At 45.7% G+C, this 23,778-nt stretch overlaps 1 protein-coding gene across 4 annotated transcripts in view; it reads left to right on the forward strand.

The window, feature by feature from the left end:
• The window catches only part of TENM4 (teneurin transmembrane protein 4), an 855,551-nt gene that overhangs the window by 642,547 nt on the left and 189,226 nt on the right, over positions 1–23,778 (forward strand). For all 4 annotated transcript variants that reach the window (XM_070365001.1, XM_070365000.1, XM_070365002.1 and 1 more), the window contains one exon: positions 1,112–1,322. In XM_070365001.1, coding sequence (XP_070221102.1) covers positions 1,112–1,322 — 211 coding nt within the window. The remainder of the gene's footprint in view (positions 1–1,111; positions 1,323–23,778) is intronic.

The following is a 23,778-nucleotide window of genomic DNA, read 5'->3' on the forward strand; positions in this document are numbered from 1 at the left end:
TTCACATTTACCTGGACACAGGTGCACCAGAAAACCTTTAAAACTCAAGCAGGATGACTGACACTTAGCCAGTCATGATGGGTGACAAGCAGACTTGCGTGAGGTCCTCCCTGCCCTGGGCTTGGAGTAACATGAGTCACAGGCGTCCTCAGACATTCCCTGGCCAAATGTAGCCTTTGTGACCCCCAGCAGGTACTTAATTTCTAGGTAAAAGCTAGATAGAGACATCTGCTAAGGACGGAGTTGCAGAATAGTACAGAGAGCCTGGACCCCTGATTTCTTTATTTACTGGTCCTGGGTTTCCTGTCCCTAGACATTGTCACATGAGACAGGATAAATACCCTTTTTTTTCCCTTAAAAGATAGATAGGTAGACAGTTGCTCGGTTTGCTCACCAGTAGGACTTCACCACCTGCCTGTTGTTAGCACCGCGTGACTATCTTCCCTCGAGTTTCTCATGCTAGCAGGCTTGGATCAATTGGAAATTGTATTATTTGACACAGCATGTAATTATTGATGGAGTTTTGTGCTAATCCAGTTTAGTTCCCCTAAAACCGCTCCCTGAAACTGGAGCACTGAGAAAGGATCGTTGACAAAGGGAAGATAGATATAAATCAAATTTTCCTTTGCACTTGACTGACATTTAAGGCACACCCAGTGAGTGCTCCGGGCCCCATCCTAGATCCCCAGGGTTCCCTCCCGCCATCCCCTGCGTGGAGTTGGAGGAGTTCAGTCATAAAGTGACTGGGTTTCTAATCACATGCCCATCAGAAAAGCATAGCTAAAAAAAAAAAAAAAAAACGTGGCTGTCCTGATTGATGTAGAGGTGTAGAGTCAGCCAGAGGAAGACTCTCCACACCCCAAATTACAGCCAACTGGCACTTAAAAATAATCTACTAATTCTGCTGCCCTCACCAGCGGATCAGGAGATTCCCACCTTGCAAAATGGGGTCTGGGAAGGAGTTGGAGTGGGTTGGTCAACCTCCGCATCGCTTTGGCCTCTCTTGCCTGTTTCATCTGTGTTTCCCTGCGTCCTCCCTAGGAGAAGCCTGAAGAACTTAGAATGGTGGTGAAGCAGGTCCGCTGCTAATTATGCTCTCTTTGTGCTTCAGTTTGACTTTGTGGAGCTGCTGGATGGAAGGAGGCTCCTGACCCAGGAGGCACGTAGCCTGGAGGGGCCCCAGCGCCAGTCTCGGGGAGCCATCCCCCCTTCTAGCCATGAAACCGGCTTCATCCAGTATTTGGATTCAGGAATCTGGCACCTGGCTTTCTATAATGACGGGAAGGAGTCTGAAGTTGTTTCCTTTCTCACTACTGCCATCGGTAAGGAACCTCCGCCGCTCTGGGGCACGTGGGGTATTGTCTCCCTGGATGAGGGGACACCAGGGGTCTTAGGGGTTGAAGCTGACAGCGGGATGTATACTGTCCAGGGCTGCAGAGGCCAGCTGGATCCAGCATGAGGCCATCTTGACCGGGCTTGCTGGACAAAGGGTAGGAGTGAGATGCGGGGAAATGAAGGGAGTGGCAGGAGGAGCTGTAAGGCCGTGTGGGTGCCCAATACTGCTGCCCACCATCTTTCTCTTTGATCAGTGGCCTGGTGTGCAGACCAGCTGCTTCATTTAAACACCGAAGGGTGAAACTGACAAGGAGACAGGAATTCTTGTCACTTCCCTCCAATACCGGTATCCATCCTCATAATCTATCTTGGTTCAAATCACTGATGTATTATTTGGATTTTTTTTTTATGTGTGATTTTGTTTGCTTGATTATTTTGCTTTTAGAGCCAATAACCCCTGGCAGATGAGAAAAAAAAAGAGATAGATAAAGGCTTGGAGAGAGGGTGGAAATAGCCATGCAAAGGGCTGGATAAACAGTGTGCTTGGTCAGATGGGGGTTCTGTTGAGAACTGAGATACTGGGATGCCCTGAACTCTGGTGGACAGTGAGCCCCCATGATTTAAGTGAGCTCTCAGCCCCATCATCTCCCTTGCAGTGGAAGAGCTCTTGTTCAGAGCAAGCCCCTTGGCCACCCCAAAAGCCTGGGGGTGTCCCGGGAGCCTGGCATCCTTATTTTAAGGCATTTCTCTTCTGTACCCACATGCTGCAAAGAATTTGCCTCCTCATCAAACCACCATGATGTGATGTAGGATATGGTGGTCTCTGGTTCAGGTCAGAAAACATTTTATCTGAGTTCATATAGAAGCTCACTGACATAGCCTGGAGATAAAAATCCCCTACAGGAAAATAAAACTTCCAGAAGACAAAACTCTGCTAACCAGAACGCTTCGTGTTGAATTTTCTGCTGAATGAAAACTTCCGTGAAGTTTTGAGTTCTCCTCAAAGCTCTCAGTCCTTGGCTGAGAGTCTATCTGATATGGGAAATGGAATTTGAATAAAAATCTCCAAATCTGGTCCTTAGTCCCTAAAACTCTTGCAAGACCCTGGTACTTCCATCTTAACAGCAGTAGCATTTTCAGACCATTTTCCTCTTACTTGCAATTTTGCCCTTAGCATCAAGGCAGTGAATACCTTCCCATTAAATACAGTGAACAATGTATAAGATTCGACTGTGACTGCAGGCTCAACATTCTACCCTCTTGGCAAAATGAGGGAAGTGGGGCTGTGTTGCGTGAGCCCTGGGGTAAGAAATAAGACTGTGCTGTCCTTGTTTTCCACCTGTCTGCCCTAGCTGCTGGTCTCTGAGTACCTGGAGGGCAGGGACTTGGACGTAATCTCCTTGCCCCAGCCCTCAGCCCAGCCCACACGGCGTCACTCAGCGCATGAGGGAGTTGGGGTGGGCTTCCCTCAGGCCCCCATTGGTAGTTGCCCAGTTTTGGCAGCTGCTGTGTTGTCGGTTTCCTCCGTTAATGCCTTCTTTTGAGGTGGAGTGGAAACTGTGCTCACTTCTGAATCCCCACCACTAATTTGTGTTTTCAGTTCAGTTCAGTTGCTCAGTTGTGTCCGACTGTTTGCGACCCCATGAATCGCAGCACGCCAGGCCTCCCTGTCCATCACCAACTCCCGGAGTTCACTCAGACTCATGTCCATCGAGTCAGTGATGCCATCCAACCAGTTTTGGCCCTGCACAAATTCCAGCTCCTGGTTCCCTGAGGTTCTGGAATTTGGAGGCTCCAGCCTGGTGGTTAATGGTGACCCAAAGCCTCTCAGCACCCCTTTCCCCGTCATGGACGAGTCGGTCGTGGTTGGCCGTGGTCCTCACCATCAATTAGGCTGACACTCGGCAGGGTCTGCCCGGCTCCAGACTCTCTTTCTTTTCTCTTTCTGGACTCGGTAGCTTCAGATCAGAGACATGATTTTCAAGTCATTAGTGGTCCCTGAGTTATGGCTTCATAGTCTCATAGCCTGATTCCTCTTAGGCGCAGCATCACGCTTGCTCAGAACTAAGGTCTCCTCCAATCAGGATTCTATATTTTTAATAACTGAGCACAAATATGAAAGGATATTAATACAAACCCCCAAAGAAAACTACTTTTAATTAGGAAGTGCCTCTCAGAGAAATAAAATGTCGTACAGGTAGGTACCTTTGCCAACTCTTGGCTTGTCAGAGCTTGCTGACCTCTTTTGCCATAATTAAGGAGACGGTCCTGCTTTTCCCTCTGGTTCTCCCATTCTCACCTAAATGATGAAATTTCTTCACCTTCCTTAACCCTGTGATGCCTTTCAGAGCAGATAGGTGGTACCGTGCTTCTCAGAGTTTTGTGGCACCACCTGGCGTCTTGTTAAAATGCAGATTCTGCTTCAGTCAGTCTGGGTGGATGTTTAGAGTCTGCCTTTTTGGTGTTGTTTAATTGAAGTATAATAGCTTTACAATGCTGTGTTAGTTTCTACTGTACAACAAAGTGCATCCCCTGCCTGTACACATAGATCCTCTCCCTCCTGAGCTTCTCTCCCACCCCACCCCACCCATCTCGGTCGCCGCAGGGCAGCGCCCTGAGCTCCCCGTGTCACACAGCAGGATCCCACCAGCGATCTGCTTTACACATGGCAGTGTATCTATGTCACTGCTACTCTCTCACTTTGCCCCACGCTCCCCTCCCCCATACTGTGTCTACATGTCCTTTTTCTATGTCTGTGTCTCTGCTTCTGCTCTGGAAATAGGTCTGTATGTGGTAAGTTGCATCAGTCGTGTCTGACTCTGTGACTGTATGGACTCTAGCCCACCAGGCTCCTCTGTCCGTAGGGATTTTTCAGGCAAGAATACTGGAGTGGGTTGCCATGCCCTCCTCCAGGGAATCTCCCTGACGCAAGGATCAAACCCACATCTCTTATGTCTCCCGCATTGGCAGGTGGGTTCTTTATCACCAGCGCCATCCGGGAGGTCCTGGCAACAGGTGCATGTGCACATTTTTCTAGATTCCACCTATGTGCGTTAATATGTGATCCTTGTTTTTCTCTTTGTACCTTACCTCACTCTATATGACTGACTCTAGGTCCACTCACATCTCTACAGATGACCCAACTTTGTTCTTTTTTTGGCTGAGTAATATTCCATTGTGTATATATAGCACATCTTCTTTATCCATTCCTCTGTGGATGGACATTCATGTTGCCTCCATGTCCTGCCTATTGTAAACAGTGCTGCAATAAGCATTTGGGGTGCAGTGCCCAGTGAGATCCTGCTCATCTGTGGCCCACGTTTTGAGTAACAAGGGGTTACAGTATCTCATGGAGGGGCTCTCAAATATTGTTGTGCAAAGCAGTCACCTGGGAAGCGAGTCTAAAATTCAGATTCCTGGGCCTTCCCCTAGTAGGCCTAAGGCAGAGCCCAGGTGATCCTGATTCTGGTGGGCAGTCTGTCAGCTTAGCTATGAAAACAAATACCTCCTGAGCTCTGCTTTCTCTTCCTTCCTTCTCCCACTGATCCATGTTAGCTCTGCAAATGTAGCCTGTCACGTCGCTTCTCTGAGCCTCATCTTCCTTATCTAGAAAGGGAAATAGTAATAGTGCTTGGCGGTCCCCGCTGTGACGATTGGAGACAGTGAATATACAGTGCCCAGTCCAGGCTTCCATGCATGGAAGTGGTTAACATTCTCTCCCCGGCTGCTTTCCCAGTCCACCTTTCTCTTGCTGACTTGTCTGTCTTCCTTCAAGCTACAGTGATTGTTTAATGAATACCTTTTCTTACTTTAATGCAGAAACAGACTGACTCCGATGTTGCTATTAATCCCTCTCTCCCTGAGACTCCCTGGCGTTGAGTCTCTGCTGTCTGTGGTCGTTACCTGTGGGCCGTGAGTTGTAATTTGTCTTGGCAGCTTAATTAAAAGTTTAGGTCTTGTTTTAGTGAAGTTATTATGGTCCCAGTATACAATTGTAACTCTCAGGTTTGCTTAACACACAGTCTGGAAAACGACCCTCCCTTCATTACATGCTGAAGTGCAGAGCTAGAATTTAAGAAGATTTGAGATGTCAGAATCCAGATTATTTATATCTGTTTGTAATTAAATAGCGGGAGAAATAATTGTGTTTAATTTAACAAATGGCTGTATTGTGTACGTTTTTGCTTTTCCCTCCATTTAATGCAATCCAGCTGATGATTTTATATTAGTTTATCTTTTGCCTTGAAAAAATTCTAAAAGCACTTTACAAATTGTGTATACAAATGTATACATATGGAGACACACTGTTGACAGAGCCCCCTGTGAACTGGATGTGTTTCTGTCTCTCACACACACACAGGCACACAAACCACCGACACCAGGCAAGTTTTATAATAAGACATGGCAGCTGTTTTCAGAAAGACTGGCCTTTCCCTACATGCAGAGATGGATAATTTGAAGGCAATGTTTCTGCTCCTGTCTGGGGATAGGTAACCTTGCTGACCCCAAGTACTGAATGAAGTAGGAGGATTATTTGTTATTGTTTAGTCGATAAGTTGTGTCTAACTGCGAACCCATGGACTGTAGCCCGCCAGGCTCCTCTCTTCATGGGATTTCCCAGGCAAGAATACTGGAGTGGGTTGTCACTTCCTTCTCCAGGGGATCTTCCTGACCCAGGGATCGAACCCATGTCTCTTGCGTCTTCAGTATTGGCAGGCAGATTTTTTATCACTGAGCCACCTGGTAAGCCCAGGGGAATTATACCAGTAGCTATAATTCACCATCACCATTTACACAGGACTTGAAATACTTTCTTGAAGCCCTGCAGTAACTCCATAAGGTGATTATTTTTATTTTCACCCCCTATTGTAGATGAGGGAGTTGAGATTCAGGCATGTTAAGAGGAAAGCTAGGACTTGAATTTGTATCTGTCTCACTCCACAGCGCATGATCTTCCTTCTTTAGCCATATGCCTCTTTTCCAAGATCAAGCCTCCTTTTTTGGATATTACACTTTTTTTCTATCTGTTCATTCAATAGACATTTAGAGAACGCCTACTGTGTTTTGCGGACCATGCTTAGCTTTTTTCTGTATGTGAGAAAGAACCTCACGAGAACTTTAGACAATTTGCCTTTTGATCTCACCTTTACAGATGAAGAAATTGAACCTCAGAGAATTTGATTGACTTGCCCAAAGTTATTAAGGGCAGAGCCAGGATGGAAACTTGGTCTCCAAATCCTGTGTTCTCTCCATGATGCCAGAGTGTCTTACTATTTGCTCTGATGCTATTAAATATTTTATTTCTATTTGTATTATATGGAATATGATTTCCCCTTTATTAACTCCCCTCCCCTTTATATAACTTTCCCTTTTTTATTTATAACTTCCCCTTATTAATATAAGTATGCATCTTAAATCAACACAGGAAGCTTTCTTGAAAAGTCATTAAAAAGACAATGAAAAAAAATCTCACAACATCCAAAGCTTAAAAAATAAAAACACCTCCATATGCATTGCTTGCAACCCTAAGACACGACAAGTCAGTGTTGCAGTGCTTCAGGTCTCCAGAGAGCATCTTATCTTTTCATTTTGGTTGATGCTGAAGCATAAGAGGACAGATCACCCTGACGTTGTGACAGTGTGAGCCAAGTTGAAAAATAACAGAGCTGCCCAACAGTGGATTAAGAAACCCAGAAAAAAGAAATGAGAATCACTGTTAGACAATATGCTGCTGCTAAGTCGCGTCAGTCGTGTCCGACTCTGTGCGACCCCATAGACGGCAGCCCACCAGGCTCCCCTGTCCCTGGGATTCTCCAGGCAAGAACACTGGAGTGGGTTGCCATTTCCTTCTCCAATGCATGAAACTGAAAAATGAAAGTGAAGTCGCTCAGTCGTGTCTGACTCTTCACAACCCCATGGACTGCAGCCCACCAGGCTCCTCCGTCCATGGGATTTTCCAGGCAAGAGTACTGGAGTTGGGTGCCATTGCCTTCTCCGGTTAGACAATATAGACCCTGGTAATTTATGAGACACATGCCCTGGTCTTCCTGGTCTGAGGACATTAATGCTCATTAAAGAGGAGAGTCCTTTTGTTCAGGCCCAGGCAGCTGCTGCAAGTTGACCTATTCTGTGTCCAGGACTAGAAGCAAATGTCGTCCCCACTTCCTCCCTCCCTCCTTCCTGCCTTCCTTTCTTCATCTAGCAGTGATTGCATTCCCAAATGATCATGCGCTTTCCCAAGGCGGAGATACAGAGAAAGTATGAAGCAGACCTGGTGCTTGCCTTTGACATCCTCACAGGCTAGTTAGTGAGGCTGAGCGGAAGGCAAAGCTGCCTACATGCTGGGTTGGCCAGAAAATTTGTTCAGGTTTTTCGGGAAGATGTTATGGAAAACCCAAACGAACTTTTCGGCCAACCTAGTACCTGAGGAGGAGGGAAAAAGACTTGGTTCAGTCTCTACAGCATCCTAGGCAGCAAGGACTTTCTTATTAAGAAGAGCTTCAGAGCCCTTTGCATGATGCCTTCAGCAGGCTGGCCAGGAGGTCCAGGGTGGTTGCAGGCAGATCTGGACACTACAGCTGTTCATGTTCTCATCTGACCAGCGTTTGCTGGTTTGTCTTCTACATGCCATGTCCTGAGCAGGCATTGGTGTCCGTGGTATATTAAATAGCCATGCTTCTTACCCTCTGGAGTTTACAGACCTGCTTGAGACAGTGTAATGTAGACTAAGTTTAATTTCAACCATCCAGTATACATCTAAATATATAATTTGTTTTTGTTGTTTAGTTGCCAAGTCATGTTCGACTCCTTGTGACTGCACGGACTGTAGCCCGCCAGGTTCCTCTGTCCGTGGGATTTCCCAGGCAAAAATACTGGAGTGGGTTGCCATTTGTAAATGGTATACATTCACTGTGGTAGAGAAGAGAAGAGAGTGCCCTAAGGAAACAAATAAGGGACCTCATTGAGATGGCTGGAGCAGGGGTGGAAGGTTGTTGTTTAGATAAAGGTTTGGGGAGAAAATAGACCCAGCAGAGGGGAAAGCATGTGCAGAGGCCCTGGGACAGACACGAGCTGGGAGTTCAAGGAACTGTGATATGGTCACACATGGGATGTGGATCAGAGGGCTGAGTGGTATCAGGTAAGCCTGGAGAGATACTGCAGCCAGGTTGTATGGGCTTTAACACAGCATGTGAAGTTTCATTTTGTTTTGTATTTTAATTGATCCTGACAGTAAAACTCCCATGGACAGAGGAGCCTGGTAGGCTGCAGTCCATGGGGTCGTGAAGAGTCGGAGACGACTGAGCGACTTCACTTTCACTTTTCACTTTCATGCATTGAAGAAGGAAATGGCAACCCACTCTAGCGTTCTTGCCTGGAGAATCCCAAGGACGGAGGAGCCTGGTGGGCTGCCATCTACGGGGTCATACAGAGTCAGATACAACTGAAGCTACTTAGCAGCAGCAACAACAGTAGCAGGAAACCATTGTGGAATTTTGAGCTGGAGTGACCTAGTTTGATCTACATACTGGAAAGTTTCTCAAGCTGTAGAACTGGGACTCCGGTTAAGGGGCTGTGTCTGAGGTCTTAGCAGAGGCTCAGGCTGGTCTGGGCCAGGATGGAGGGCCTTGGAAATGGAGATAAATGAATCCTTTTGTGTTGTTTACCTGCTCTTAGAGATTATTGGCAGACCCCAGCTGGTAGGATACTGTCTCCTAAGAGAAAAGATTAAGGCAAGAAGAGAAAAGGGTTTAGGAATGGTCTGTTTTAGGAGTGGACAGCCAGGAGAGCCAACCAGTCCATCCTAAAGGAAATCAGTCCTGAATATTCATCAGAAGGACTTATGCTGAAGCTGAAGCTCCAACACTTTGGCCACCTGATGTATATAGCCACCTCACTGGAAAAGACCCTGATTCTGGGAAAGAAAGAGAAGGGAAGAAGGAGAAGGGGACAACAGAAGATGAGATGGTTGGATGGCATCACCGATTCAATGGACATGAGTTTGAGCAAATTCCGGGAGATAATGAATGACAGGGAAGCCTGGTGTGCTGCAGTCCATGGGGTTGCAGAGTCAGTCATGACATACTCTGAACAACAACAACATTTTAGGCTTGAAGACAGGCAGCTGAGGAAAAGTGACTGGGAGAAACAGTGCGGTGAAGGCCAACAGAAAGAACTTAGATATTTCCAGGCTCCTGCATATCAGCATTTCAGCCTTCTTCCTCCACCCAGAATCTCCATTTAACTTTTGGTTTATGCTTCTACCACTTTGGGATACAGCTGGCAGGAGCCTCCACAAACCTCTTCTTTATCTAAATCATACTTTTTAAAGGTAAGAAAACCAAGGCTTGGAGAAGTCACACGACTTGTCCCGGGTCACACAGCCACCAAGGGGCCAAGCCAAGATCGTAATGACAGCAGTCTGTTGACTGAGCCCTGACTCCATGCCAGGCACTGTACAGGATGTAGTATCAGTTCCCAAACACCCTGGAAGTTAGAGGACGTGCGTTTTCACATTATAGATAAAGAAACCGAAGCTCAGAGATCCGATGCTATTTGCCAAGATCTCATAAGTAGGAAATAGAGCTGGGTTAGCAAGCCAGAGCCCATGCTCTTTCTCTTGCATTTTAGCAACCAGGTTTCTGGTGTGTGATGACGTCTGTGTGTGTCCTTATACACTCTCATAGTCAGAGAACCATCGAGGTAGCTGGGGTCTTAGACATCATGGCCTTTGCATCTTCTAGGCTCACAGGGTGCCTGCAGTGGGCTTACTGTCCAAGGCTACAGGGTTCTCATCTGCCTGATCCTGAAAACTATCCTGATACTGTGCTCACTCCTGCTGAGGGAACCCCACTCCCACCCCCATTCAGGTGGGGTTTCCAATAGAAAATATTTCAGCAGCGATGGTTTAATTTTTATAAAACAGATGATTAATTTTTGTGTTCTGAGAGCTCTCCTTTCCCTCATTTGATGAAGGCAGCTGCTCCTCCCCATATCGCCAGCTAGCTTTACCATTACAGACCAGTGGCCTTAAGAGGGTTCTTACACCTGGTACCCTTTCCTTTCACTTTTCGGAATGACTGATAGGAGGGACATGATTAAATGCATGGCCTCCTGTTCTGTGGCACCCTCTGAGAAATAGCCCCCAACCAGGTCGACTAGACTTGGCATTGGTGTTAGATAGCTGAGGTTGTCACTGTGGCTGGAGAGAGTGTGGTCCAGAAAAGGGGCAGAGGCTTTGGAGTGAAACAGACCTGGGTTTGAGTTCTGACGGCACTATCTATGAGCTGTCGGATGCTGGGTACATCTGAGCCTCACCTGTTGTTAGTAATAAAACCCACTTCAGAGAGTCTGACGGTGACATGAAGCTGGGTGATTCATGACAAATTCTCAGCACGTTTTTAAGTGTCTCTTAATTATTCAACATTTGCTGAACCTCAACTTGGTTAAGTGCTGGAGACTCATCAGTGAACAAAACAGAAGCTTTAGCCTCAAAGAGCCTGTAGTCCCCTGGGAGACCTGACCCTCTCATAAATAATTCCAACAGAATGTGGTCTGTGCCCACTGAGAGCTCTGGGCGAGCGCCCATGAGGGCAGAGAGGCAGGCAGCTACCTCTGCCAGGGGTGCAGAAGGAAGTTGGAGGCATAAAGGACTTACTGTGAGAAAAGTGCTTAGAGAGCTGGAAGGCAGTGTACAAATACTCAGTAATTTACCAACTTAGGGCTGGAGCCGAAGTGAGAACCAGAAAGGTATTCTGAAGAGTTACTCAAGAATAATAATAATAAAGGCGAAATGGTAACCACCTCTGCTCAATGACAGACGTGGTCACTGTGGACCAGGCAGAAAACAACCACTGTTAGCTTTTAGAGATGAGAGGAAAGAGCCTTTGGGCAGTGACTCACAGGACACGGAGCCAGGTCTTCTGAATCCAATCTGAAGACTTCTCCTGGAGCCCAGATGTGGGCACAGGTCCCTGAACAAGGCAGACCCTCACTAGAGGGCCAATGAGTACCAAGTGAAAGGTCAAAGGTCACAGATACTTCTTGCCACCTAGAGCCTTCTTCTGTGGACATTAACTTCTGAACAGCTTGAAGGAAAGAAGGCACATCTGCCAGTTCAGGGCACTGCTAGGCACTTCACTGAAGAATGTTCTTTCTGTTTGGGGAAATTCATGCATTTCATGGCTGCTGGATTCAGTAAAAGAAAGTGAAAGTCGCTCAGTCGTGTCTGACTCTTTGCAACCCCATGGACTATAGCAACTCTGAAATGGGTTCAAGTCTGCAGCCTTTCTGTGCTGGACCTTATTGCAGCTCAAAAATGGAAATGCGGGTTCCAGAACATTCCAATGCATTAACTGTTATTTCATTTTTTGAATAATTTTTAAATTTTTGGTTGCACTGCATCTTCATTGCTGCATGGACTTTCTCTAGTTGCTGCAAGTGGGAGCTACTCTTTCTTGAGATGCTTGGGCTTCTTATTTCTGTGGTCTCTCTTGTTGTGGAGCACAGGCTCTAGGTGTACGGGCTTCAGTAGTTGGGGCTCATAGGCTTAGATTTAGTAGGAAGCCTCTCAAATGTCACATTCTAGGTTCAAGTTTTGTCAGTCTTTATAAATTCCTTCCTGCCTCTCTGAAAGGATTTGGCAAAATTCATGTTAACAGCTACTGTTTATCCACTGCATAGTATATCAAAGTATCATCCTGGATGTTTTAGATACATTGTTTCAGACCCTTTACAACAGGTATTTGTAAAAAATGCAAAGTAGGTATTTTTTTCTCCAGAGAAAAGTGGGATTCATCGTGTTTAGATGACGAGGCAGAAGTTTCATACCCAGTCAGCGAAACAGCGAGGGTTTGAATCCAGGTCTCTCTGGCTGCGGTGCCTCCACTTTTGCTCTTGTTCTCTGTCACTCAGGCCTTTGTTGTGAGAGGGCCTGGTGTATGCACTGGAGGTGGGCAGAGGGCATGGATGGGATGGTGCTTCTCTGTCACTCAGGCCTTTGTTGTGAGAGGGCCTGGTGTATGCACTGGAGGTGGGCAGAGGGCATGGATGGGATGGTGCTTCTCTGTCACTCAGGCCTTTGTTGTGAGAGGGCCTGGTGTATGCACTGGAGGTGGGCAGAGGGCATGGATGGGATGGTGCTTCTCTGTCACTCAGGCCTTTGTTGTGAGAGGGCCTGGTGTATGCACTGGAGGTGGGCAGAGGGCATGGATGGGATGGTGCTTCTCTGTCACTCAGGCCTTTGTTGTGAGAGGGCCTGGTGTATGCACTGGAGGTGGGCAGAGGGGGCATGGATGGGATGGTGCTTCTCTGTCACTCAGGCCTTTGTTGTGAGAGGGCCTGGTGTATGCACTGGAGGTGGGCAGAGGGCATGGATGGGATGGTGCTTCTCTGTCACTCAGGCCTTTGTTGTGAGAGGGCCTGGTGTATGCACTGGAGGTGGGCAGAGGGCATGGATGGGATGGTGCTTCTCTGTCACTCAGGCCTTTGTTGTGAGAGGGCCTGGTGTATGCACTGGAGGTGGGCAGAGGGCATGGATGGGATGGTGCCTGGAGCCTCGAAAATGAGTTCAGGCCCAACCTGGCAAGAACTTTTTAGACCGGTTTGAAAGTCTGGTTTTTGAAGGCAGTGAGAAGCACAAGATAGTTTGTAAGCAAAGATGTAACTTAATTTGTGCCATGGAGCCATCTCTGTGGCGGTGGTATATACAAATGGGTTACTTTCTCAGGCTAAAAGTAGGGAGACCAATTGGAAGACTGTTTCAGTATCCAGTACGGTTAGATGAGAGAGGAGGGCCTGAATTGGGCCAAGTGCCTCTGTATTATATAAAACAAAGGATATATTAAGGGACATTATGGGCTGGAAGACACACAAGCTGGAATCAAGATTGCCGGGAGAAATATCAATAACCTCAGATATGCAGATGACACCACCCTTATGGCAGAAAGTGAAGAGGAACTAAAAACCTCTTGATGAAGGTGAAAGAGGAGAGTGAAAAAGTTGGCTTAAAACTCAACATTCAGAAAACTAAGATCATGGCATCCGGTCCCATCACTTCATGGAAAATAGATGGGGAAACAGTGGAAACAGTGTCAGACTTTATTTTTTGGGGCTCCAAAATCACTGCAGATGGTGACTGCAGCCATGAAATTAAAAGACGCTTACTCCTTGGAAGGAAAGTTATGACCAACCTAGATAGCATATTGAAAAGCAGAGACATTACTTTGCCAACAAAGGTCCGTCTAGTCAAGGCTATGGTTTTTCCAGTGGTCACTTATGGATGTGAGAGTTGGACTGTGAAGAAAGCTGAGTGCCAAAGAATTGATGTTTTTGAACTGTGGTGTTGGAGAAGACTCTTGAGAGTCCCTTGGACTGCAAGGAGATCCAACCAGTCCATTCTGAAGGAGATAAGCCCTGGGATTTCTTTGGAAGGAATGATGCCAAAGCTGAAACTCCAGTACTTTGGCCACCTCATGTGAAGAGTTGACTCATTGGAAAAGACTCTGATGCTGGGAGGGATTGGGGGCAGGAGGAGAAGGGGACGACAGAGGATGAGATGGCTGGATGGCGTCACTGACTCGATGGACGTGAGTCTGAGTGAACTCCTGGAGTTGGTAATGGACAGGGAGGCCTGGCGTGCTGCGATTCATGGGGTCACAAAGAGTCGAACACGACTGAGCGACTGAACTGAACTGAACTGAACTGATGGACTAGTTTTCTTGACTACTTTACTGTCAGGGAGAGGAAGGAAGTGTCAGCCTTGGAGAATAGGTACCTAGTGATACCGTCAGTTAAACTAGGAAATAAAAAGGGGATGTGAGCTTGTTGGGAGAAGAAGTGGGAACATGGTCAGTGCACAGTAGATTGGAGCTGCTCATAGAATTTCCAAGTGGGGGTCAGTTTGCAGTTGGCCAGTGGTCAGATAAATAAATAGGTGTTGACTTGGGGCACCCCTGACCCAGAAACATGGACCCCACAGGTGCCTTGGTGTGGATATGAGAAGGCAGAGGCCCGAGGAGAAGGGAGTTTAGCATGGACCCCAGCACTGAGCGGGTGGGCAGCGGAGAGAGAGACACAGAGATTTGCCTTCGAGAAAAGTTGGGGAGCTGATGACAGCAAACCGGTCCTTTGGGGGTCACTGGGAGCTTCAGTGGGAGCGTTTCCACCCCCGTGCAGGTAGAAGCAGGGTCACCGCGAGTTCAGGAGCGAGCCAGCGGGGCGTGGAGGAGAAACGACGTCTTCTAGATAGAGCAGGGAAGGAGACGGATGGGAGTAACCTGAGGAGGAGGCAGGTTCAAGGCAAGGTTTACACAAGGCGGGGGGAGCCCTGCACGTGTTGTCAGCTGCGGGAAAGGAGCCAGGGGAGAAGGTGGGAGGCCCAGGAGAGAGGGGAGATGATGAAGGAAGGAAGCGGGGCAGGAGGCACCAAACGGACAGCAGACGCAGAAGGCTCATCCGAGAAGAGGCGGAGAGATGCCTCTTCCGGTGGGAAGGAGAGGGCCGTGAAGACGAGACAAGGCTGCAGGTGGAGCGCAGTGGAGGGCAGGGCGGGAAGCCCTCTCTGGCCTGTGCTGTGTGTGTTCTGTTCCATGCCAATGCAGCCTCGCGGTGGCACTGCATCAAATCGGCTATATTGTATCACAGAGCAGGAACGAGGAGGGAGCGTGGCTTAGTGATTAGAGATCGGATCTGAAGCCAGACAGCCTTGCTTGCATCCACATTTAGCAGTGTGACCCTGGGCAGGATTCATAACCCATCACTGCCTCAGTTTCCTTATCTGAAACACGGTGATAATATTAATCCCCACTAATACTCTCAGAAGAAACAATATTTGTTAAAATACCAAGAACAGGGTGTGCCTCATTATCCGTGCTATACAAGGGTATGTCATTGTTATTGGCAATAATAGTCACTAATAGTTTTCAGTGCTTACAGGGTTCCGGGAGGGAGCTGTGTGTGGTACATGCATTATCTAACTTAAATTTTGTGACAATCCCAGGGAAGCAGGAGAAATCATTTGCTTAGCATAGATGAAGAAATAAGGTCCAGAGAAGTTGCCCACAGTCACACAGGAGTAAGGGCAGGGCAAGGGTTTGAATCTAGAACAATCAGACTCCAAATCTACACTCTTTCTGCACAGGCTTCTCTACACTTTGCTTGGGTCCCATTTCCTGTGGCAACAAGTAAGCAGCGGAGGCTCCGCTCGAAGGACAGTGCAGCGTGTGTGTGTTGTTAGGTCTTAGTGTTCGTCTGGGCCAAATACTTTGCACCTAAGGCTCTCTCCTGAGGGAAGGAGCTCTCTTTTCTTCACAGTCAAGCACAGGCTTAAGTGAATGCAAATCTAACAGAGGTTTGGGAGGGTTTCTTGCTGCTTAAACAGAGCAGAGGACCTTCTGTTGAAATGACAGGACTGTGAGTGTTATATGAAGGGTTATAAAAAAAAGTGCAGGCCAGAAACCTCTGCACATCTGGTTTCACTTTGAGTAGCTGCTTGTTCATGCCTTTATCTGAGCGGCATTCGTGTTCAGGGCTAATAGAAGCACGGTTTGTTTCATTCCTGGTTCACATTACATGTCAGCCACATTTTTTATTTTCATTTGTGTCATAGGCCAAGGAATCCATGCACGAGTGCAAGGAATAGGCGGTATATTTTAGAAAAGTGAGAAAAAGTCCTCGGCACTAGGGTGACATTTTTCACAAATAGAGTTTGAGTTTTCTCAACCCTACAAATGCAAGCCATTCCTTAGGAAGCTTTCATTTGGGAAATTGTGCCACTTTGTCTCAGTCTTTTAAATGACTGAGGGGGAAAGTGAATCTCTCTGAAGTTTTCATAGGTGCCAGGTAGTACACTAAGCACAGTTTATTTGCATTAACTCATTTTAATTCCCATAACCCACCTGTCCGTTGGACTGCAAGGAGATCAAACCAGTCGATCCTAAAGGAAATCAGTCCTAAATATTGGAAGGACTGATGCTAAAGCTGAAACTCCAATACTTTGGCCACCTGATGTGAAGAACTGACTCATTGGAAAAGCCCCCAATGCTGGGAAGGATTGAAGGTGCGAGGAGAAGGGGATGACAGGATGAGATGGTTGGATGGCATCGCCGACTCAGTGGACATGAGTTTGAGTAAACTCCGGGAGCTGGTGATAGACAAGGAAGCCTGGTGTGCTGCAGTCCATGGGGTCACAAAGAGTTGAACACAACTGAGCAACTGAACTGAACTGAACCCACCTGTGCCATCAGAGTCATTATCCCCATTTTCCAGATGAGGCAGCAGATTGCGTTCAAGGTCACCTAGAATCAGAGCTAAGATTCAGATCCATGTATATTTCATTCACACTTACTTTGCAAATTTCCAACACTTTTTGAATACACTGTGCTGAGGTTTGCCTTTTGTGTTCAATAAATGATAAAAATACCCCTGATCACAATACTAGGTCATAATGATATTAAAAAAAGAAAGACAAAAAAAAAAATTTAGTGTAATAAAGAACATTGATTTCACATCAAAAGTCAGTGCTTCCTTGTTAAATATTAGACAGATTCCTTTTAAAGCTAGTAATAAGGGCATATCTATTAGCATTATTTTAGAAGTTCTGGCTTAAGTGATGGAAGCAACCTAGATGTCCATCAGCAGATGAATGGATAAGAAAGCTATGGTACATATACACAATGGAGTATTACTCAGCCATTAAAAAGAATACATTTGAATCAGTTCTAATGAGGTGGATGAAACTGGAGCCTATTATACAGAGTGAAGTAAGCCAGAAGGAAAAACACCAATACAGTATACTAACGCATATATATGGAATTTAGAAAGATGGTAACAATAACCCTGTGTACGAGACAGCAAAAGAGACACTGATGTATAGAACAGTCTTATGGACTCTGTGGGAGAGGGAGAAGGTGGGAAGACTTGGGAGAATGGCATTGAAACATGTAAAATACCATGTATGAAACGAGATGCCAGTCCAGGTTCAATGCACGATACTGGATGCTTGGGGCTGGTGCACTGGGACGACCCAAAGGGATGGTATGGGGAAGGAGGAGGGAGGAGGGTTCAGGATGGGGAACACATGTATACCTGTGGCGGATTCATTTTGATATTTGGCAAAACTAATACAATTATGTAAAGTTTAAAAATTAAATTAAATTAAAAAAAAATAACAAGAAAGAGACCTATGAAAGATATAGCAGGTGTAGGGAGAAACAGAAATCATCATCCTAAAAGCTGAGAAAATGACACTAAGAACCAGAAATAATAATAAAAGGAAATTGCAATGAAAAAAAAAATAGAAAAAAGAGACAAAGACAAAGCTATCATTATTTGTAAAGGGTGTGTTTGTGTTCCCAAAGAATACAAGAACATCAGTCAAAAAACTAATAAGAATTCAGAGTTTGTAACTGGGGTACCGGAGAAGGCAATGGCACCCCACTCCGGTACTCTTGCCTGGAGAATCCCATGGACGGAGGAGCCTGGTGCGCTGCGGTCCATGGGGTCGCTAAAAGTCAGACATGACTGAGCGACTTCACTTTCACTTTTCACTTTCATGCACTGGAGAAGGAAATGGCAACCCACTCCAGTGTTCTTGCCTGGAGAATCCCAGGGACGGGGGAGCCTGCTGGGCTGCCGTCTGTGGGGTTGCACAGAGTCGGACACGACTGAAGTGACTTAGCAGCAGCAGCAGCAGCAACTGGGGTACAAAAAAGCTTTTCAAAAGTCAATAGATTTCCCATATACTTGCCATAACCAGTTATGAAATATAATGAAAAATGTCCCAGTCAAAAAAAATCAATAAAAATTAAAACATCATCTTAATGAGAATTATATGTGACCTATGTGACAAAAACTGTGAAATTCTATTGAGGGCTATAAAACAGGACATGAATAATTAGGAAATATAACATGTTCCTAGATGAGAAGGTGAACTACTCTAAATCTGTCAATTTATAGGCTTAATGAAATGCCAAACAGAATCCTAAAGGGAATTTGGGAGATTTGATTGAAGGGTTTAAGACTTCACCTGGAATAAAAAACAGATGAGAGTATGAAAGAGATTCCAAAAAGAATAATGAAAGGGCACTCATCTTTAGAGATATTAACATGCCCTAAATCTAAAATAAAAGATCTTAGGAGTCGAACAGATTTGTGAAATAAAATTGCCTAGAAATAGTACCAGTTATATGTAAAATTTTAGTGTGTGAGGAAAAAAAAAAAACAAAAGAACTTCAAATTAATGGAGAAGGAAATGCTTGGTCAATTAATGTTGTTGGAATAACTTTAAAAAAATATCAATTTCAACCAGAGGCTACCAAGTGGCATTTAGAGGAATGGACATGCTCAGTAGACCCAGAAGAAGATTTTTATCTGCAGTGTTGGCTCAGGATTTAAAATTTGGATGATATCCTGTGAAACTATAGGTTTATGGCTTACCTTGAAAAGTTAGAAGGCCAAAACTCCTGCAGGAACAAGCCTCTGCCCCTCAAATACTGTCTTTCCACCCCAGTCTCCACTTCCCTCTTTCTCTTCTGCCTGACCTGCTTTACTTCTTTAACTTACCTGCCTGGACCCTGGGAAGAATTTGAGTTTTTACCCTCTGATTCAGACTTCATCTCACACCATATGCCAAAATAAATTCCAGATGGATTAAAGAGGTAAATATTTAAAAGTCAAACTCAAAGAGGGTAAAACCCAATATTTGCATATCTCTGGCTTAAGAAGGACTTCTAAGCTTAAAAAGTCAGTGAAGAAATCACAAAGGAAAAAGACTAGCAAATGTTCACATAAAAATGTAAAACTTCTATATGTGTTATAAGACCTCAATATAAGAAGAAAAATGGGGAAATACTTGCAGTAAAAATGAGAGACCAAGGAAGGGTTAATATGTATATATATTAAGGTGCATATGCTATGAAAAAATTATGATTTCATAGATATATGGCTAAAACTCCTGTAGGAAAGCTTCCAAAAATATATGTTGGATTGTTTAGATAGTTCTCTTGGGTTTTTCTATAATATGGTCAAGAAAAACCCAAATGAACTTTTTGGCCACCCAGTAGTATACTATCAACATATGTGAAATATTTTTAACCTAATTAGTAATCTAAAAAGGGCAAATTAAAATAATTTTGCATCTTTTTTACCTAATAAATTAGGAAATCCCCCAAATAAGTTAATACCCAGCCCCAAAAGGACTGCAATGAAACTGTGCCCACTTATATTACTACCTTCATGGTAAATCAGTACAACCCTTTGGAAAAGCATATGAAGGTTTCGTATTAAATCATAAAAATAGTCCTATTTTCAACTTCTGAGAGTCTTTCTTAGAAGACTAGGGAAAAAATGGCTTTCTTGTCTCAGCACTGCTTACAATTGTGAAAATTTAGGAGAAAATCCAATGTCTAATAATAAGAAAACATATAAGAAAATTATGCAGTATTCACTTAATATTATTCAGCCATTAAAAATTATCAAGACTATGAAACATGGGGAAATGCTTGTAATTTTCAGCCCCACAAATTAGACATGGAAGTTATGTTTACAAAATGAACACATATATTAATAACAGTGCAGTTTGGCTAATCCTGGTAGCTCAGTCTGCCTGCAGTGCAGGAGACCTAGGTTCAATTCCTGGGTTGGGAAGATTCCCCTGGAGAAGAAAAAGGCAACCCACTCCATTACTCTTGCTGGGAAAATCCCATGGATGGAGGAGCCTGGCTGGCTACAGCCCATGGAGTTCCAAGAGTCAGACACGACTTAGTGACTAAGCCATCACCACAGTTTAGCAGCAGAATTTGGACTTGAACTCAAGTCTTTCAACACTGAGACCACAGCTATTGCCACCTGCCTACTTCCTGATTTGGAACCAACACAGTAACAGTTCAGTTGCTCAGTCCTCTCCGACTGTGACCCCATGGGCTGCAGCATGCCAGGCCTCCCTGTCCATCACCAACTCCCAGGGTTTACTCAAAGTCATGTCCATTGAGTCTGTGATGCCTTCCAACCATCTCATCTTCTGTCGTCCCCTTCTCCTCCTGCCTTCAATCTTTCCCAGCATCAGGGTTTTTTCGAATGAGTCAGTTATTCGCATCAGGTGGCCAAAGTATTGGAGTTTCAGCTTCAGCATCAGTCCTTCCAATGAATATTCAGGACTGATTTCCTTTAGGATGGACTGGTTGGATCTCCTTGCAGTCCAAGGGACTCTCAAGAGTCTTCTCCAACATCATAGTTCAAAAGCATCAGTTCTTCGGCACTCAGCTTTCTTCATAGTCGAACTCTCACATCTATACATGACCACTGGAAAAACCATAGCGTTGACTAGATGGACCTTTGTTGGCAAAGTAACGTCTCTGCTTTTTAATATGCTGTCTAAGTTGGTCATAACTTTTCTCCCAAGGAGTAAGCGTCTTTTAATTTCATGGCTGCAGTCACCATCTGCAGGGATTTTGGAGCCCCAAAAAATAAAGTCTGCCACTGTTTCCACTGTTTCTCCATCTATTTGCCAAGAAGTGATGGGACCGGATGCCATGATCTTTGTTTTCTGAATGTTGAGCTTTAAGCCAACTTTTTCACTCTCCTCTTTGACTTTCATCAAGAGGCTTTTTAGTTCCTCTTCACTTTCTGCCATAAGGGTGGTGTCATCTGCATATCTGAGGTTATTGATATTTCTCCCTGCAATCTTGATCCTATTTTGTGCTTTCTCCAGCCCAGCATTTCTCATGATGTACTCTGCATATAAGTTAAATAAGTAGGGTGACAATATACAGCCTTGACATACTCCTTATGCTGAAAGCTCAGCTTCTCTGTACACTGGTGCTGAATCAAATCTCAGAGGCAGTGTTCTGGGTGAAGTGGAAAAGGACAGCCTTTTTACTTTGCCGGGCAAAGGGGGCCACAGTGGGCTAATGCCCTGAAAACTGTGAGTCCCCACTTGGGGAAGACAGCAAGAAAACTTATAGTAGTTGTTCAAGAAGGGCGTGATGAGCTCCTGGACATTTTCTGATGGGCTGGCGGTGAGGTGAGTAGGAGTCAGCATCATCAACCTTCAGGTCCAACGGGTCTGGGGTCTCCATGCTTGTGGGCAGCCTACCATCGCTAACTGTTAACTTCTCCCACCTGGAGGGGGTTTCAGCATCTGCAAAACAGCTCAAAGATATTGTGGTGTGTGTCCGTCGATGGGGACCCAGGACCTTGCCCCATGTCTGCTCTTAAGTGTTTTATTTCTCCTCAGTCCTGTATCCCCTCCCTTCCCTAATTAACAACTGCTTGAATCTGCCCCTTGGAACTCAGGGAAGGTCATGGAGGCTGAATGAAGGCTGTTTCCCATAATCAACGCAATGAGGGGCACATAAAGTCTTTGTGCCCTGGAGCCCCAGGGGGCCCTGCGCAGTATCAGTGTGACATTTAGGGGGTGTCGATCGCAGTGACTGTCAGGGTAGCCTTTGGAGTCTGGTGCACTTTTAAACTGAGCCTAATGCGTTATTTCAAAGCAGTAGTCAATGGGGCTGTGAAAGAAGAGACTTTTGTCTCTGTTATAGACTCTAAGCCCCAGAGTTTTCTAAAAGTTTCCTCCTCTCCCTGGTTGATACAAGTGATAAAATGGGCAAATTTGAGCGCCAGAAAAAGCACTTGAGTTGAACTAAATCTGGGGCCAGTGTCATTCCTAAGCCCTGCAGGTGCCAGGACACGTGTGTCTTCAGGTCTCTATTATGCACCTGTGTGTATGTAAATATTTTCACTGTTTTCTGTTTCTGCTTTTTAAAGAATGCATTAAGTTAAAACCATTAACCGTGAAGGCATCCCAGTCTTCTAAATCAGCTTTGCTTGAAGTGAAAGACAAGACCCCAGGTGGTCCCTCCATCCTGAATGCCTAGAGTTAGAGGATCCTGGAGAGGGTTTAGTGGGATTCACTTCAAGAAAGAAAGTGGATTCTGGAATCCTGAGATTTAGAAACCTGAGCCCGCTGTTGTTTCCTACACCCTCTATACGCAAAGCAGACAAGAATATTCTGTGTAGCAAAGTTTCCTGTGACAGTAATAATCCCTTACGTCGTGGAGGACTTCTAGCTTACTGAGCATGATGACATACAGTTTTTCCAGCCTTATTTTGATCTTTACAACCCAGTGAGGCAGGATGGCACTCGAATTATTGTCCCTATTGTGTAGTAGAAGCAGCAGCTGAGGTTCAGAAGTTCAAGCTCTTTTAGACTCTTTTCTTGGTCCAAGATCACACAGGCTGTATATGGATAAGCCTGGGTTTGAATCCAGTGCTCCTGTTTGATTGATTGACCCGTGCATCCATTTATCCTTGCAAGCACGCATTCATCCAGTATGTTTCTTACCCACCTTCTATATGCCATGCACTCTGCTTGGGCACTGCTGACAGCTGTGAACACGGCAGACAGGGAGCTAGGAGGCTCCCTCAGGCAGCAGGGAGGAGGACACTGATGCGCTTGGGACCTGATGAGTTGTGAAGACCAAGGGTGAGATCATGGGCAGCACTTGCCCAGGGGAGCGAGCCTAATGGAAGGTGGGGGCAGGGAAGGCTGCTTTTGAGTACACAACATCTAAGCTGAGACCTCAAAGAATCAAACAGGGGGAGAGCAAGGTGAGTGGCAAGTGATGAGAAAGGATGAGGATTTTAAGACAGATGCCTGAGGACCACCAGCATTTAGTGGTTGGAGGAAGAGTCAGAACAGGCAAGTGGAGGGGACGGGGTGAGTGAGTAGAGTGGCAGAAATCTGAGGTGTACTATCTCCAGAGGTGTAGGAGGGGGAAAGCTTCAGGAAGAAGGGACTAGAAAATAATTCAGATGCTGTTGAGAAGAACCTGTGGTTGAGTGTCACATTTAACTCCCTCCTGGAGTCCCACCGTGGTAAGGACAATGGCTTCAAACAAACAAAGGAACAAACCCCCAAAGACAAAAAAAAAATAGGAGACGGTAGCCTTCAAGAGATGTCAGCAGGCTTTTGGAAAACAGAGAGCAGGTTGAGTCAGCAGTGTGGGGAAAGCTGAATACTGAGCGTCTGCTGAGATGTCAGTGAGGAGCAGGGCCCCAGGAAACCTCAGGACCAAGGCACCAGCTGCTGCAGAGGATAGGGCTGAGGCCCGGTGCCAAGCATGGCTGGACACGCGTTCATCTGACATGAGCAGCTAGACCACAAGCAGCGAGACCCTGCGGTTCCCTCCCTCATCTCACACAGTCCATCAGAACACCAATCCAGTGTTGGGGTAAAGATTGTTAAGCCATGCATGGTCCTAAAATCTTACCTCCTGTCCACCTTTTCTCAGGAAGCTTCTAGAAAATGCACTCCACCAAAATAATAAAGAGCAGGACAGGAAGCAAGGGGCTCAGTGAATGAGAGAGAAGTCCCAGAGTGATGGGTATGTTTCAGGCCTAACACACACAGGCCAGACCACAGCGGGGCACAGGGCTCCAGGAGGG

This window comes from Bos mutus, chromosome 29 (genome assembly GCF_027580195.1).
Source record: "Bos mutus isolate GX-2022 chromosome 29, NWIPB_WYAK_1.1, whole genome shotgun sequence".
NCBI classification, from domain to species: domain Eukaryota; kingdom Metazoa; phylum Chordata; class Mammalia; order Artiodactyla; family Bovidae; genus Bos; species Bos mutus.